The sequence below is a fragment of the Hemitrygon akajei genome, unplaced genomic scaffold (assembly GCF_048418815.1).
Source record: "Hemitrygon akajei unplaced genomic scaffold, sHemAka1.3 Scf000115, whole genome shotgun sequence".
NCBI classification, from domain to species: domain Eukaryota; kingdom Metazoa; phylum Chordata; class Chondrichthyes; order Myliobatiformes; family Dasyatidae; genus Hemitrygon; species Hemitrygon akajei.
In genome coordinates this window covers 598,412-614,226 of record NW_027332001.1, presented here as the reverse complement: position 1 = coordinate 614,226, position 15,815 = coordinate 598,412, and the positions used below count along the sequence as shown (strand labels likewise).

The 15,815-nt window shown below is 45.1% G+C and overlaps 1 protein-coding gene across 1 annotated transcript in view; it reads left to right on the top strand.

The window, feature by feature from the left end:
- Positions 1-15,815, top strand: part of LOC140723483 (NACHT, LRR and PYD domains-containing protein 3-like) — a 40,492-nt gene that overhangs the window by 345 nt on the left and 24,332 nt on the right. Inside the window, exons 2-3 of the mRNA XM_073038052.1 lie at positions 5,180-5,297; positions 7,732-7,896. Coding sequence (XP_072894153.1) covers positions 5,180-5,297; positions 7,732-7,896 — 283 coding nt within the window. The remainder of the gene's footprint in view (positions 1-5,179; positions 5,298-7,731; positions 7,897-15,815) is intronic.

The window sequence follows — 15,815 nt, the reverse complement described above, 5'->3', positions numbered from 1 at the left end:
TATTAAACACCAGACTAGTTTAAGGCTAACATCAGCAGAACGGACTCCTCCAATGCTCAGTGACCAGGGTTCAGTCCTGGGTGCGATGAGCAGCCGCAAGAACTGCAGAATCTGACAGTAACAGTCCCTCATGAACCTGCAGCTGCCTTCAGTCACCGTGATGGTGAAACATTTAACACGGAGCTGATTTGAACTTCCTCCCTGATGTGAAGTTGCTGGTGTTGCAGCAGCTGGGATGATTGAGTAAAACTCTTTGCTCACTCCGGACAGAAATGTGGCCTCTATTTATTGTGAACTCACCGGAGCATCACAAGGTGGGTTAACTGAATGAGTCTCTTCGCACACACGGAGCAGGTGAACGGCCGCTTCCCAGTGCGAAGCTGTTGGTGTATCTGCGATGGCCGACTGAATCCCTTCCAAAATGAGAGCCAGTGAATGATGTCACACTGCTATAAGGTCATGACAATGTATCCAATCAGATCACGGACATGGTCACGTGTTCGAGCTCTCCTTGCAGCGAGTGAGGCTCTGTCTTCTCCAACATCTCCGCCTCCACATTCAAGGATCGGCGGCATTCAAGCGCTGGTGAACTGACAGATACAGCGGAACTAACGTGCTGTTGTGTTTGTGATTCCCATACACAAATCCTTTGACTTTCCTACACTGCTAAACGTTTACAAAGCAAGTCAGTGGGTGAAGGACAACATTTCAACTGAAATAATTTTAGTCTCCATGGTGCCTTCTGATTAAAACACTGTCACATCTCAAAACAATTTAGAGGAACAAGATTTCATCTTCTAACTGGGCACAGTTCCGGCATCATGCACAATATCAAACTCTCCGCTTCCCTCTCTGTATCAAAATGGATTATTCCTCCCCTTCATCAGTCTGTGACTTGGCTCAGTTTGTCTGTCTCCTTCCCATTCTGAGCATGCGCCACACACCCACTGAGATCACATTTTATTTACACGGCTGTGACTAGAGACTTTCTGATTATTATGTCCCTCCCGGCATTTGACGGTGGTAAACTCAGAGTCAGCAATGGTATTGACCCTCAGGAGTAGGTGATTAGGCTTTTCCGTTGGAGATCGATAAACTGCCGATAGTGTGGGTCTGGATGAGTGGGTCGTTTTCAGACTGGAAGGAGGTAGCGTTTGGAGTACCGCAGAGATCAGTCCCTGACCACAGTTGTTCACAGTTTAATGTCCTGGCGGAGGCAGCGAGATGTGAGATGTCCCAGTCTGCTGGTGACGCAGAAAGAGTGGAGTTGGGGGAGGGGAGGCTATTCACATGCAATTTCGTAGCTTTGCAATCAGTACATAGTGCACTGTGGGGCTGCAGTGGCGGGTTCCAATCTGCTAATTAGATTTGCTGACGACACTACATTGATCCGCCGGATCCCAAATAATAACGAGGCAGCCTACAGAGAAGAAGTCATCACCCCGACACAGTGGGGTCAAGAAAACAACCTCTCCCTCATTGTGACAAAAAGAAAGGAGCTGGTTGTGGATTACATGAGGAACTGAGACAGGGACCAAATTCAACAATTCCAAGTCTGTTATTGACACAGATACACATTTTAATATTGATCATGACACAATATATTTTATATATCGTTAATGACATAAAACATATTTACAGATTGTTACTGACAGAGAATCATATAATTTGTGTTCCGTGTGTTATCTGAATGTACTTGCCTGTGATGCTGCCACAAGTCAGTGTTTCTCTGTCCCTGTACCTTCTCGTACTTGTGCACTTGGCAATAAATTCAACAGGACCTGAGAAATCTCAGTGAGATTTGATTAGTGATGATTATCTGGGCAGCTCGGTAGGTCGAATGCATGAGACAGTACACTGTTAAATGCAAAACCCTGAACAGTGTTGATGATCAGAGGGATCTTAGACTCCAAGTTCATCGCTCCCTGAAAGAGACCGCACAGATTGATCGGGTGGTTAAGAAGACAAATGACACGGTTGTCTTTATTAGTTGAAGCACTGAGTTCAAAAGTTGGGAAGTTGTGTTGCAGCTGTTACGAGCCTGCGGTCGTACTGTGACTGTTTCTTTAAGAGCGCCGGCGTGAGGAGGCGGGACTATGACGTCAGTCACAGGCTGACAGCGCTGACTGTGGACAGAACCATAAGAGAGAGAGAGAGCGATCTGCAGACAGGCAGTCTGCCAGTCTAAAGAGAGAGAGAGAGAGAGAGACTGGAAACGCTGATCGCTTCAGGCAGTTGCAGCTGAGGCTTAGAACTCTCCTATACCCACAAGAGTGGGTTGATCATCGGTACACGGAACCACAACGAATGTGTGTGGCTGACACTTCGTATAATCCATAGGAGTATCTTGTGTTAATCCTTGCCTGGGTATGTTATGTGGTAACCCCTGGAAGAAGGTTTTCCTGTGACAGGTCACTTTCGCTGATAGCTCGTATGTGGACGGATTCACCGAATAAGAACTTCGTCGACGGTTATTTTGATGTAACAGCCTTTTCTCTACGTTTCACCCTAGATTACAAATATCTCTCTCCCATCATTTATTCCGTGGATTTCTGAACTTTCCTACTTTACCATCTCAAGACTCTAAGCTTTGTTTCCTCAGGCTCGATAGTGTGGGAATTATATTTACACATTTAACTGTTAACTTTCCTTTATTTCATTAAGTTACTATATTATAAGTAGATACTAATAAAGAGAGTGGTTTTAACATCAAAACCAGACTCCAGTGCGAACTCCATTGCTGCTGGTTTGTTTCTAAAACGTTTCAGTTCGTAACACAGTTTTATAAAAATAGTTAGCCCACATCTGGAGTGTTTCATACAGTTCTGGTCGCCCCCATTCTCGGAAGGATGTCGGGGCTTTGGACAGGGCGCAGAAGAGGTTTACCAGGACACTGCCTGGATTAGAGGGCATGAGCTATAACGAGAGGCTGAACAAACTTGTGTTGTTTTCTCCAGAGCGGCGCAGGCTGGGGTGAGACTGGATGGACGTTTATAAGATGAGGAGAGGAATAGATAGAGTGGACAGACGATATATTTTTCCCGGGGGTTGAAATGTCTAATACATTTAAGGTCAGATCAGTTGTGAGCGGCGTTTGCTTCTTTCCACAGAGTAATGGGCAGCTGGAGTCACTGTCTGGGGTGAGAGACCCTCCACCCGTCACGTGATCTCGCTTCCTGTTCACGTTGTTCCCCAGATCCGCAGCTCGACGTGTAAGAGTGGGCTCCCTCACCTCTGTCTCTCTCACCTTCAGCACACATACCCCACAGGGGTGTCTCCTTGACCCCTCGTTTACTCCCTGTATTCCCATGACTTTTGTCGCCACCCACAGCTCCAATCTGCTAATTAAATTTGCTGACGACACTACACTGACTGTCCTAATTTCAAATAATAACGAGGCAGCCGACAGAGAAGTCATCACCCCGACACAGTGGTGTCAAGAAAACAACCTCTCCCTCATTGTGACAAAAACACAGGAGCTGGTTGTGGATTACAGGAGGAATGGAGACAGGGACCAAATTCAACATTTCCAAGACTGTTATTGACACAAAATGCACATTTTAATATTGATCATGACACAATGTATTTTATATATTGTTGAGGATATAAAACATTTTTATAGATTGTCACTGACAGAGAATCGTATAACTTGTGTTCCGTGTGTTATCTGAATGTACTTGCCTGTGATACTGCCACAAGTCAGTGTTTCTCTGTCCCTGTACCTTCCCGTACTTGTGCACTTGGCAATAAATTCAACGGGACGTGAGAAATTTGATTAGTGATGATCATCTTGGCAGTTCGGCCCACCTGGACAAAAACGACACGTACGTTCGGATGCTGTTGATAGACTTCAGTTCAGCATTCAACACAATCATCCCTCAGAAACTGACAGGAAAGCTGAATTTACTGGGCCTGAACACCTCCCGCTGCAAGTGGATCCTCGACTTCCTGACTGGGAGACCTCAGTCAGTCCGGATTGGGATCAGCATCTCCAACACCATCACACTGAGCACGGGGTCTCCCCAGGGCTGCGTGCTCAGTCCACTGCTGTTCACTCTGCTGACCCACGACTGTGCTGCAACTCACAGCTCGAACCATATATCAAGTTCGCCGATGACACGACCGTGGTGGGTCTCATTAGCAAGAACGATGAGTCAGCTTACAAAGCGGAGGTGCAGCGGCTAACGGACTGGTGCAGAGCCAACAACCTGTCTCTTAATGTGAACAAAACAAAAGAGATGGTTGTTGACTTCAGGAGGACACGGAGCGAGCACTCCCCGCTGAACATCGACGGCTCGTCGGTAGAGATCGTAAAGAGCACCAAATTTCTTGGTGTTCACCTGGCGGAGAATCTCACCTGGCCCCTCAACACCAGCTCCGTAGCAAAGGAAGCCCAGCAGCGTCTCTACTTTCTGCAAAGGCTTAGGCAAGTCCATCTCCCACCCTTCCCTTCCATCCACATCACATTCTACAGAGGTTGTATTGAGAGCATCCTGAGCAGCTGCATCACTGCCTGGTACGGAAATTGCACCATCACGGATCGCTAGACCCTGTAGCGGGTAGTGAGGTCAGCTGAGAAGATCATCGGGGCCTCTCTTCCCGCCATCACGGACATTTACCCTACACGCGGTATCCGCAAAGCAAACAGCATTATGAAGGACCCTATGCACCCGTCATACAATCTCTTCTCCCTCCTGCAGTCTGGGAAAAGGCTCCGAAGCATTCGGGCTCTCACGACCAGACTATGTAACAGTTTCTTCCCGCAAGCTATCAGACTCCTCAATATCCAGAGCCTGGACAGTCACCTTACTGCCCTATTGTCTTGTTTATTATTTATTGTAATGCCTGCACTGTTTTGTGCACTTTATGCAGTCCTGGATAGGTCTGTGGTCTGGTGTAGTTTTTTTTCTTTTCTGTGTTATTGTTTATGTGGTTCAGTCCAGTTTTTGTACTGTGTCATGTAACACCATGGTCCTGAAAAAAAAAAACACGTTGTCTCATTTTTACTGTGTACTGTACCAGCAGTTGTGGTCGAAATGACAATAAAAGTGACGACTTGAATCGGCAGCATCTGCGGGTTTGTCTCCGAGGCCCCGCCCACGCTCTGATGACGCATTAAGCACACTGCGCATGCTCACATTCCCGGGCTGGGCAGTGATTTTTTTTCTTTGTGTTGAAGCGAGTCCGGAGCGGCGGATTGTACGCGATCCGGATCGGGAGAGGGTCCTCGCCCCCTCGGGCGGGGAGCCGGGAGGTCGGATCATTCTCTGCGGAGCGGAACCGACAAGATCCATGCGGTGAGTATTGAGTCCGGTCCCGACCGATGCTGGGCAGTGAGTCCCGTTAACTTCCCCGAACTCGCGGTCTCACCCCGCTTCCTGGACAAAACCTACCGGGTTGTGAGACCTTCACATCGAACCTGGGGATACTTCCTATGATGTGTTGATAAAAGTTGTTTCGGGGAGAAGTGTAAATGCCAAAGTTCCTGTTGCTCTATCTTTGTCATTTTATTACATAGTAGTATGTACTGTTAATTCTGTATCTGTGTATTGCTGGAGGGCCATCAGAGATCGTCCTTGATCCCTTCTCCCACCCGTTCCATCTGTTTAATCCCTGTCCATCTTGTTCAACCTCTGTCCAGCCTGCATCCCACCACCTCGATGATAATTATCGACAATCTCTCGTCTACCGTTGCCTTCATTGTGAAGTCTTTTGCCTCACGGAGTTATTTCTGAAATCAGTGTTTGTTACCTGGAACTACCAGAGGATTTATCTAATGCAGAATGTGGAAGGATAAAGACAGTCACTACAATTTTAGTTTCAAAGTTATCAAATGGCCGCTGTGTTAGACGGAAACTCTCAGTGTTTACAGTTGAGTCCGATATTTCCTGTTTTGGTCATGTTTGGAGAGGCAATTTTCCTGTTGTCGGGATCTGCAGGGAGTGGTGCACAATTTTATCGCTCTCTGGTCATTTCCCCTCATTGAGAGTTAGTGGCCTCGGGAGCAGATGGAACAGACTGATAGTGGGGTGGGGAGGATGTTGTGAGCTTTCACTGTGTCGACTGTATTAACCCTGTGTTGGAATGCAGAGAAAACTAATGAATGTGGGACTTAAATTTGTGCAACTTTGTTCAGTCCGTCACAAATATCTTGTAATCAGTCAATGGTTGTGCATCATTTAAAGTCAAAAGAGAAAATGCTGGAACCGTTCAGCAAATCGGGCAGCATCAGTTCTGATAATGAGTCTTCCACAGTTTCTCTTTCCACAGATCCAATCTGATGTACCGAGTTTCCAGCATTTAATTTCAATTTGAAATGAAAAGCCTGTTATTCCTGTTAGCCTACAGGAAATGTGACAGCCAATTGTGTTGGGCAAAATCTCATTTAACAATCGGACAATGATAAAGTGCTTTCAATTTAGCTGTTGGAGACAATGTGAAACGTATCCCTGCCTGCTGGTGACCCACGCCGTTTTCCAGCCCAATATCTGCTCCAGTCAGAGGATTATCAGGTTCCCATTCTGCCACAGGTTGATGTAGGAGTGTTAGTTTTTGAACTCTGAATGGCCGACACACTACAGCATGTTATCAGCAGCAAGGGTGTCCTGGGAAATTGGTGCTTGGACTGTAATCCCGGTATGTAGACTCCTGGAATATGGAACTGTCAGTATTTGGGATTTGACCAGGTCAGTACCTCTGTAGCTGGGGCTGAATGTTCCTCCTCCCACAATGAATCAGAAGTCTCAGGTTGCTGGACATTGGTTGTGGGGAAATCCCTGATGTGGGGACGATGAGTGAGGATTCTGGTGTCGGTAAGTGACACGTTCAGCTGTGTGACCCTATCACACATTTTGACCCTGGTGAAATGGATGTGGGGATCGAGCTGCTCGGGTTCATGAGGTGTTGAGCGAGTGTTTATGGTCTGGTCTCAGATGTTAGATTCTGGAGTTCCTTTGGAGGCAATGAGTGCTAATCTGAGGAGAGAATGAGTTCCTATACCATCCCTCAAATGGAGAGGAGGTCATTAAATGTTTGCAGCAGAAGAATTGGACCCAGAGGTTCAGTGTTCAAAGCGTGTTTAGACATTTTCCCTCACTGTCACCTGTCTGTTAGGCAATGGTCCTGGACCTGTGCTCAATGGAGTTCAGAAGGACAGTGGGAGTGGTGGTTGTGCTTGTTTAAGGTAACCTACTGAATGCTGAAGAGCCTGGATACAATGGACATGGAGAGGATGTTTCCATTAGACGGAGAGTCTGGGATCTGAGAACACAGTCTCAGAATAAAGAAGCTTCCCTTTAAAATTGAGATGAGGAGAATATCAAGTAAAGGGTGACTGATCTGTGGAATTTGTTGCCACCGAGGGTGGATGAAGCTGTTATTGGGGTATATTTATGGCAGAGGTTAATATATTCGTGTTTGTTCCTAGTAGCTTCAGGGTTACAGGAGGAAGGCAGGAATATGGTGTTGGAATGAAATCAGCCATGGTTGAATGGTGGGGCAGACCAGATGGATCAAATTACCTAATTCTGTTCCTGACTGAATGATGGCTCCTTCTTATCCCCTATTGTTTTGTGACGTGTGAGGAACAAATACAGATTTGTTCACTCAGATCATTATATTTGTCTTAATGTTTAAATTTCAGTGAGTTTTATTTTCAGGAACATTGAGCAGTAATGTTTTGTTCTCCTTTGTGTTGTTAACATGCTTTATTATTTTTCATGTTAAAGCTAGATCTGCGGTGAGAGATTTACTGGAAGAAAAGCCCACAACTGGAAGCAAACCAGAACTGAGGACGAGGAAAGATCAACAAGTGAACCAGTCCGAGGACTGAGACCATCAACTGGAGAGAACCCTTCAGACTCAGAGTTTCCATTGATTCAGTCAGGAGAAAGTTTGGTGAGTCTCATTTACTCAAACACTGGTCCTTTAGACATTACATACCTGCACAAAGAAAGGTAGGAAATAGTTGGGTTGAGACTGAATGTGCCCAGAAGTACCAGTTATTCCTCTGTCAGACCCAGTTACAATCACTTCAGCTCTGGCAATGTTCTGTCAGTATCCCAGCTCTTTAAGGTCACTCACATTCCCTCAGTATTTGCTCATTTCAAGGTCTTGCGTCTTGTGAAGTAGCTTTTCGTCACTTTTGAGTGGGGAGATGGAAACAAAGTGGAGAGTTTATAATTAATATTGTTCAAAAAAAGTAATTCTTTAAACATACCTGCTACAAACTTTCCTGGCCTTTTCTCCTTGGAGTGGTGGAGAATGAGAGGTCACCTGATTGAGGAGTGTAAAATGATGAGAGGCATTGACCATGTGGATAGCCAGAGGCTTTTTTCCCAGGGCTGAAATGACTGACAAAGGGGGGTATAGTTTTAAGGTGCTTGGAGGAAGGTAGAGGGGGAATGTCAGGGGAATTTTTCCACACAGAGTGGTGGGTCTGTAATGCATTGCTGGCGACGGTGGTGGAGGCAGTTACAACAGGGTATTTTAAGAGACTCTTAGATAGGTACATGGAGCTCAGAAAAATAGTGTTATGCAGTTGGGTAATTCTAGATAGTTTCTAGAGCAGGTTACATAGTCAGCAGAACATTGTGAGCCAAAAGACCTGTAATGTGCTGTTGGTTTCTATGTTCCATGTTCAAACTTACTACCTATACCCTATATATTCCCAACCAAATGATTGATGTAGATGACAAGTATAACCATGAGGAACATCACGAAGCACTGGCCTGGAGTCCAAAAAACAGCCCCTCCCCATCACCCTCTGCGTCCTGCCATTTAGCTGTTCCCAGACACTGGGGCTCTGTCACAAACACAACGTTCAGGAAGATTAGTCAGTAATTAACATGCAAAGGGAACTGTTGCTTCCTGAAAGGTCTGATCCTGTCTGATTCAATGGACCAACTCATCCCTTCTTTATGACTCAATTTTTCCTGGGACCCATCCTCCCATGTTATGCTGTGTCTGATAACCCACATCCCCTCCCTCCCTCCATCCCACTAATGGCCCCATACCATTTCCACCATTTACCCCACACCCACACACGTAAACTGATCCACATCACCCACATCCTCCATTCCAGCTTGGGGAACCACAACTAATTGATCCCACAGTCTCGTCTTGGGAACGAAACTAAATACGGATCTGCAAGAGCAGACAGCTGGACTCTCCAGCTGTCTGGCTCGGACCCGCCCACTTCCATGGCAACTAACCATATAACATATAACATATAATATAATATAATATATAACATATGACATAAAACAATATAACAATTACAGCACCGAAACAGGCCATCTCGGCCCTTCTAGTCCATGCCAAATGCCTACTCTTACCTAGTCCCACTGGCCTGCACCCAGCCCATAACCCTCCATTCCTTTCCTGTCCATATACCTATCCAATTTTACTTTAAATGACAATACCGAACCTGCTTCTACCACTTCTACTGGCTCATTCCACACAGCTACCACTCTCTGAATAAAGAAATTCCCCCTCATGTTACCCTTAAACTTTTGCCCCCTAACTCTCAACTCATGTCATCTTGTTTGAATCTCCCCTACTTTCAACGGAAAAAAGCCTATCCACGTCAATTCGATCTATCCCCCTCATAATTTTAAATACCTCTAACAAGTCCCCCTCAACCTTCTATGCTCCAAACAGTAAAGACCTAACTTGTTCAACCTTTCCCTGTAACTTAGGTGCTGAAACCCAGGTAACATTCTAGTTAATCTTCTCTGTACTCTCTCTATTTTGTTGAAATCTTTCCTATAATTCGCTGACCAGAACTGTACACAATACTCCAAATTTGGCCTTACCAATGCCTTGTACAATTTTAACATTACATCCCAACTCCTATACTCAATGCTCTGATTTATAAAGGCCAGCATACAAAAAGCTTTCTTCACCACCCTATCCACATGAGATTCCACCTTCAGCGAACTATGCACCATTATTCCTAGATCACTCTTTTCTACTGCATTCTTCAATGCCCTACCATTTACCATGTATGTCCTATTTGGATTATTCCTACCAAAATGTAGTACCTCACGCTTATCAGCATTAAACTCCATCTGCCATCATTCAGCCTACTCCTCTGACTGGCCTAAATCTCTCCGCAAGCTTTGAAAACCTACTTCATTATCCACAACGCCACCTACATTAGTATCATCTGCATACTTATAAATCCAATTTAGCACCCCATCATCCAGATCATTAATGTATATGACAAACAACATTTTACCCAATACAGATCCCTGAGGCACACCACTAGACACCGGCCTCCAACCTGACAAACAGTTATCCACCACTACTCTCATGCATCTCCCATCCAGCCACTGTTGAATCCATTTTACTACTTCAATATCAATACCTAACGATTGAACCTTCCTAACTAACCTTCCGTGCGGAACCTTGTCAAAGGCCTTACAGAAGTTCATATAGACAACATCCACTGGTTTACCATGGTCAACTTTCCTCGTAACCGCTTCAAAAAATTCCATAAGAGCTGTCAAACATGACTTTCCACGCACAAATCCATGCTGACTATTCCTAATCAGACCCTGTCTATCCAGAGAATTATATATACCATCTCTAAGAATACTTTCCATTAATTTACCCACCACTGACGTCAAACTGACAGGCCTATAATTGCTAGGTTTTCTCTTAGAACCCTTCTTAAACAATGGAACCACATGGGCAATATGCCAATCCTCCGGCACCATCCCCGTTTCTAATGACATTTGAAATATTTCTGTCAGAGCCCCTGCTATTTCTACACTAACTTTCCTCAATGTCCTAGGGAATATCCTGTCTGGACCTAGAAATTTATCCACTTCTATATTCCTTAAAAGCGCCTGTAATTCCTCCTCTTTAATGGTCATAGTTTCCATAACTTCCCTACTTGTTTCCCTTACCTTACACAATTCAATATCCTTCTCCTTAGTGAATACCGAAGAAAATAAATTGTTCAAAATCTACCCCATCTCTTTCGGCTCCACACATAGCTGTCCACTCTGATTCTCTAAGGGACCAATTTTATCCCTCACTATCCTTTTGCTATTAATATAACTGTAGAAACCCTTCGGATTTATTTTCACCTTACTTGCCAAAACAACCTCGCATCTTCTTTTAGCTTTTCTAATTTCTTTCTTAAAATTCTTTTTACATTCTTTATATTCCTCGAGCACCTCATTTACTCCATGCTGCCTATATTTATTGTAGATCTCCCTCTTTTTCCGAACCAAGTTTCCAATATCCCTTGAAAACCAAGGTGCTCTCAAACTTTTAACCATTCCTTTCAACCTAGCAGGAACAGAAAGGGACCCTCAAATTTTCACCTTTTAATGACTTCCATTTCTCTATTACATCTTTCCCATAAAACAAATTGTCCCAATCCACTCCTTCTAAATCCTTTTGCATCTTCTCAAAGTTAGCCTTTCTTCAATCAAAAATCTCAACCCTGGGTCCAGTCCTATCCTTCTCAATAATTATATTGAAAGTAATGGTATTGTGATCACTGGACCCGAAGTGCTCCCCAACACATACATTCAACACATACTAACACTCAATTTACACAAACCCGTGATCAGCCCCCTTCCTCACCCCCTCCTGAACAGGAATACTACCGACATCAGCTGGAATTGGCACTATGCTGCGATTTGCAGGAGGTCCCTGTGGAACCTCCGGAGGTCAGAGGTACAGAACAGAGGGTTTGGCTGACCGTTATTTCACTGTGACATCCCTGAACTCCCCAACAAATCCATCGAACTATATCTGTGGGAACTTCACTGACTAATGTTACAAAACCCCGTAACCAGGTAACTTAGCAGCAAAGATAGATGGACCAGCTGAGTCGGATGCTACTATTTTCAAGCGTTTTATTCCAAAAAGGGCACACGTATGGTTAATACAAAACATTCAGATCGTCAAAACTCAATCTAAAACACCGGTGTAACCATAATCAATCAGAAATAAGCTCTACAGTTGTCTAGGGGTAATACTGAGTCCAATGGAAATATAAAGAGTCACTCAGAAGTTTGCAGGCTTTTCCTTTTTGGGAACCGCTGGGGTTTTCACGTTGTAGAGAGAAAGAGATGATTTACAAAAGATAAACACTTGCCCGTCGTCTTGGCAGAGCAAATCCTTGGAATCAGGGGAGCAGAATTCCCCGTTGTTATTTAAAAGCAGTCTTTCGTTGGTTCTAGCCACAGATTCAAATTCGGAATCTAACACACGTGGCTTCCTTCAAAATGGCGTCCCGCTCCCACGGGAATCGATATCGTGTTTCCTTGGTGTCTCCTGGGTGCGTCTGAGGGTCCCCCCCCCCCCTCAGACCCGCCTTTATACTTCTTCACGGGATCGCAGGTGTCAATCAAGTTGCAGGTAATGCGATCTCTCTCTCAACCAGCCCACTTTGCCCGAGGGCTTTTCACGTGGTCTCCATGATACAATAGGCAAGGTCACCTTTATTCTGCTTCTTGGGAGAACATGGTCTCTCTCTCTCTTTTTGGGTCAGTTGACCCCCCTTTGACTAGGGTTCTTGAGATTCTCACAAAGGAGGGGGCCGACGGCATAACACTAACAAATATAGTGCATCTCAGCGATCAGCTGTTTGAATGATACACTGACTTAGAGGAAGGAGTATCTGTGGTCCACATTGTCAGAAGACTGCAGGGATGAGAGGCCTTCTGTTAACTGATACGAATCTGTGTTTACACTGCTAGCAATTCCAGTTTACATCAGCAAAACAATTCTTTATGAAATTATAAACAACAGGATACTGCATTGACTGATGCACCCCACAACAGACCACCCTGGAAAGTTTTCCCCAGAAGCGTTTGGGGTTTTGTGACCCAGTTCGAGAAAAGGGCCATAATGCCCACTCCATCAACAACATGGCAACGCTGGGCTGATAGCAGGAGACTTAATCTCATACAATACAAGATTCAGTGATGAAGCCTGTTAAATTTCCTTCATTGTCCCCCTGAAATCATTAAAAACGTCCATTGAACAGCTTTTGAAAACAAGTTCTCACCCACACGTGACATCACTGTGCACCGCCACATGCCTGATGTCACGTGTGGGTTCCCCACACCGGGGTCTGACTTCACTCTGTACCCCCTCATGCCTGATGACACGTGTGGGTTCCCCACATTGGGATGTGACGTCACGTGTACCTCCTCATGCCTGATGACACGTGTGGGTTCCCCACATCGGGATGTGACGTCACATGTACCCCCTCATGCCTGATGTCACGTGTGGGTTCCCCACACCTGGAGCTGACATCGTGTGTGCAGTTCCTTACGTCACACTGGCGCTGAGACGGTTGAACTTTACCAGCTGAGGTAAAAATTACCTGACCCACCCACACCACCCCACAGTCAACAGAGGAGTTACACTCTTCCCATTGGTGCGAAGTGATGTCAATCACTGGTTGCATCCAATAGCAGAGGCAGACCAGCTGAGAAGGCGTTACCCCCACTGAATTCATTTCTTGCTCCCGCTTCGAATTTTCCGTCACAGCAGAACAAATCCCAAAGTAGATGTCCAGCTTTTTGAATTATTTCCTTTTTCCCTCCACGGGAAGTTGGGTGAGTTTGTGAAATGACTTCTGCGGCCGAAGTATAATCTGTCGGAAACTTCTCCTTGATGCAGGCTTCTCGTGGAGTAAGTGATCTGGCAGAAAGACGTAGGTGAGGGATTTTACTGAGAGGATAAAGGTGGTGTGAGAGGAGGTGAACAGCATGGGGTCTGAGAGGATGTTTGTTCCCGTGGGGGTTCAATGAGCAGGAATGGGAAGAAGCCCATTGAAAGTGGGGAAGGGACATGAGGGGCTCATCTGTGGAAATGTCTGAGCCCGATGGTGGCAAGCAGAGATATTCTCCACTTTGGGGGGGGGGGCGGGGGGCAAACACTGGCAGACTGTTGACCTGCAAGTTTCGCCAATGGTCTGGGCAAAGCGGAGATTGGACTGGTGTTCGGGAGTAAGGATGCACTGGTCTTGGATCTTATTGAATGACAGGATGGACTGGATGGGCTGAATGACCTTTTCCTGTTGTCTGTGTATTTAACGAGAAGGAATAACCAGACCCTGCTTGGGTCTGCAGGATTTCCCAGTGGGTGTTGAAAGGACAAGTGCTTGGAGCCCAGTTTTTCTCAAACTGTGTCAACAATTTGGCTGAGGGACCAAATTCAACATTTCCAAGGCTGCTTTTGAAAAAAAAAAATTTATACATTGATAACGACACAAAATGTATATTTATGATTATTGACACAACATATGTATTTGTATATTGTTAATGATATAGAACTTGTATTACCATATTGATAATGACATAGAATTGTGTAATTTATGTTCCGTGTGTTATCTGAATGTACTTGACTGTGATGCTGCCACAAGTCAGTGTTTCTCTGTACCTGGATTAGAGGGCATGAGTTGTAACGAGAGGTTGGACAAACTTGTGTTGTTTTTTCAAGAGCAGCGCAGGCTGGGGTGAGACGATGGAGGTTCATAAAGCTACAAAATGTATAGATAGAGTAGATAGAGAATAACTTTTTACCCAGAGTAGAAATGTCTAAATCAAGATGCGTGCATTTAAAGTGAGAGGGGTAGTTTGAAAGAAGATGTGAGGGGAAAGTGCTTTTTTTTACACAGAGTGGTGGTTTGGTGGAATGTGCTGCTTGGTGTGATGGTAGCGGCAGATACATTGGGGACATTTAAGAGATGCTTAGATAGACACGTGGATGTGAGGGAAAATTGTGTAGGCAGAAGGGATCAGTTTAGTTGGCAATTTGATTAATTGAATAGTTTGAAAACAACATTGTGGGCCAAATGGCCTGTTCCTGTGCTGTACTGTTCTATGTTCTGTGTCTCTTGTCAAAAGGTTTTGTGGTTACAGAGGCAAAATAAGTGAGTGAGAACAGCAGGTCAACTAGAGACCAATATGGGAAATCTGAGATCTCCCACTACTATAGGACAAATTGAAATCCTGAGTATGATTCAATGGAGATGGACTTAGATGCAGAGGGTAGGGAGGGAGGTCCAAGGTACATTGTATTTATTGGAAGAGTTATTGGTATAAGAATGAAAATCACTTTAACAATTATTTGGGTTTTGTGGAGATTGTACCTGGAATATGGTGTAAAATCCCGCTCCCCATACTAACACGGGTTATACAGACCAAAGAACAAACTGCCGGAGGAACTCAGTGGGTCGGGCAGCATCTGTGTTTGAGAAGGGACTATCAATATTTCGGGCCGAGACCCTCCCTCTGGACTGAGAGTAGACGGGAAATAGTCAGAGAAAAGAGGTGAGGGGTGGGGATGGGGCAAGAGCGGGGAAGTGAGAGGTGGATCCAGGAGAGGGGGGAGGTGGGATGGTGGAAATAGTGACAGGGATGGGAGGTGAGTGTTTGGGGCAACACGGGGCTGCAGAAGATGGAAATTATTTCCATAGAGATTAACAAAGAGGTAAGAGAGTATTTGTTATAGAGAGTGCAATGAAGATTCACCTGACTGATCCCTGGAGTGGTGGGTCATCATATGAAGAAAGATCAAATGCGATAACCCTTTCATTTAGAGAATCGAGGACTGAGAGGTGAACACATTGAAATGCAAAACATCATTACCGGTTGAACCAGGGATCCCAGTCTCTGAAAAAGGGGGTGCACTGTCCGGGACTGAGATGAGGGGAAATGTCTCCACTCTGAAGATGGTGAATGTTTGTAAATCCTCACCACAGAGGCGGTGAAGACTCAATGATCTCCCTCACAGAATAAAGAGGCAGGGAGATGGGTGGAGAATGAAGGGATTGAGGC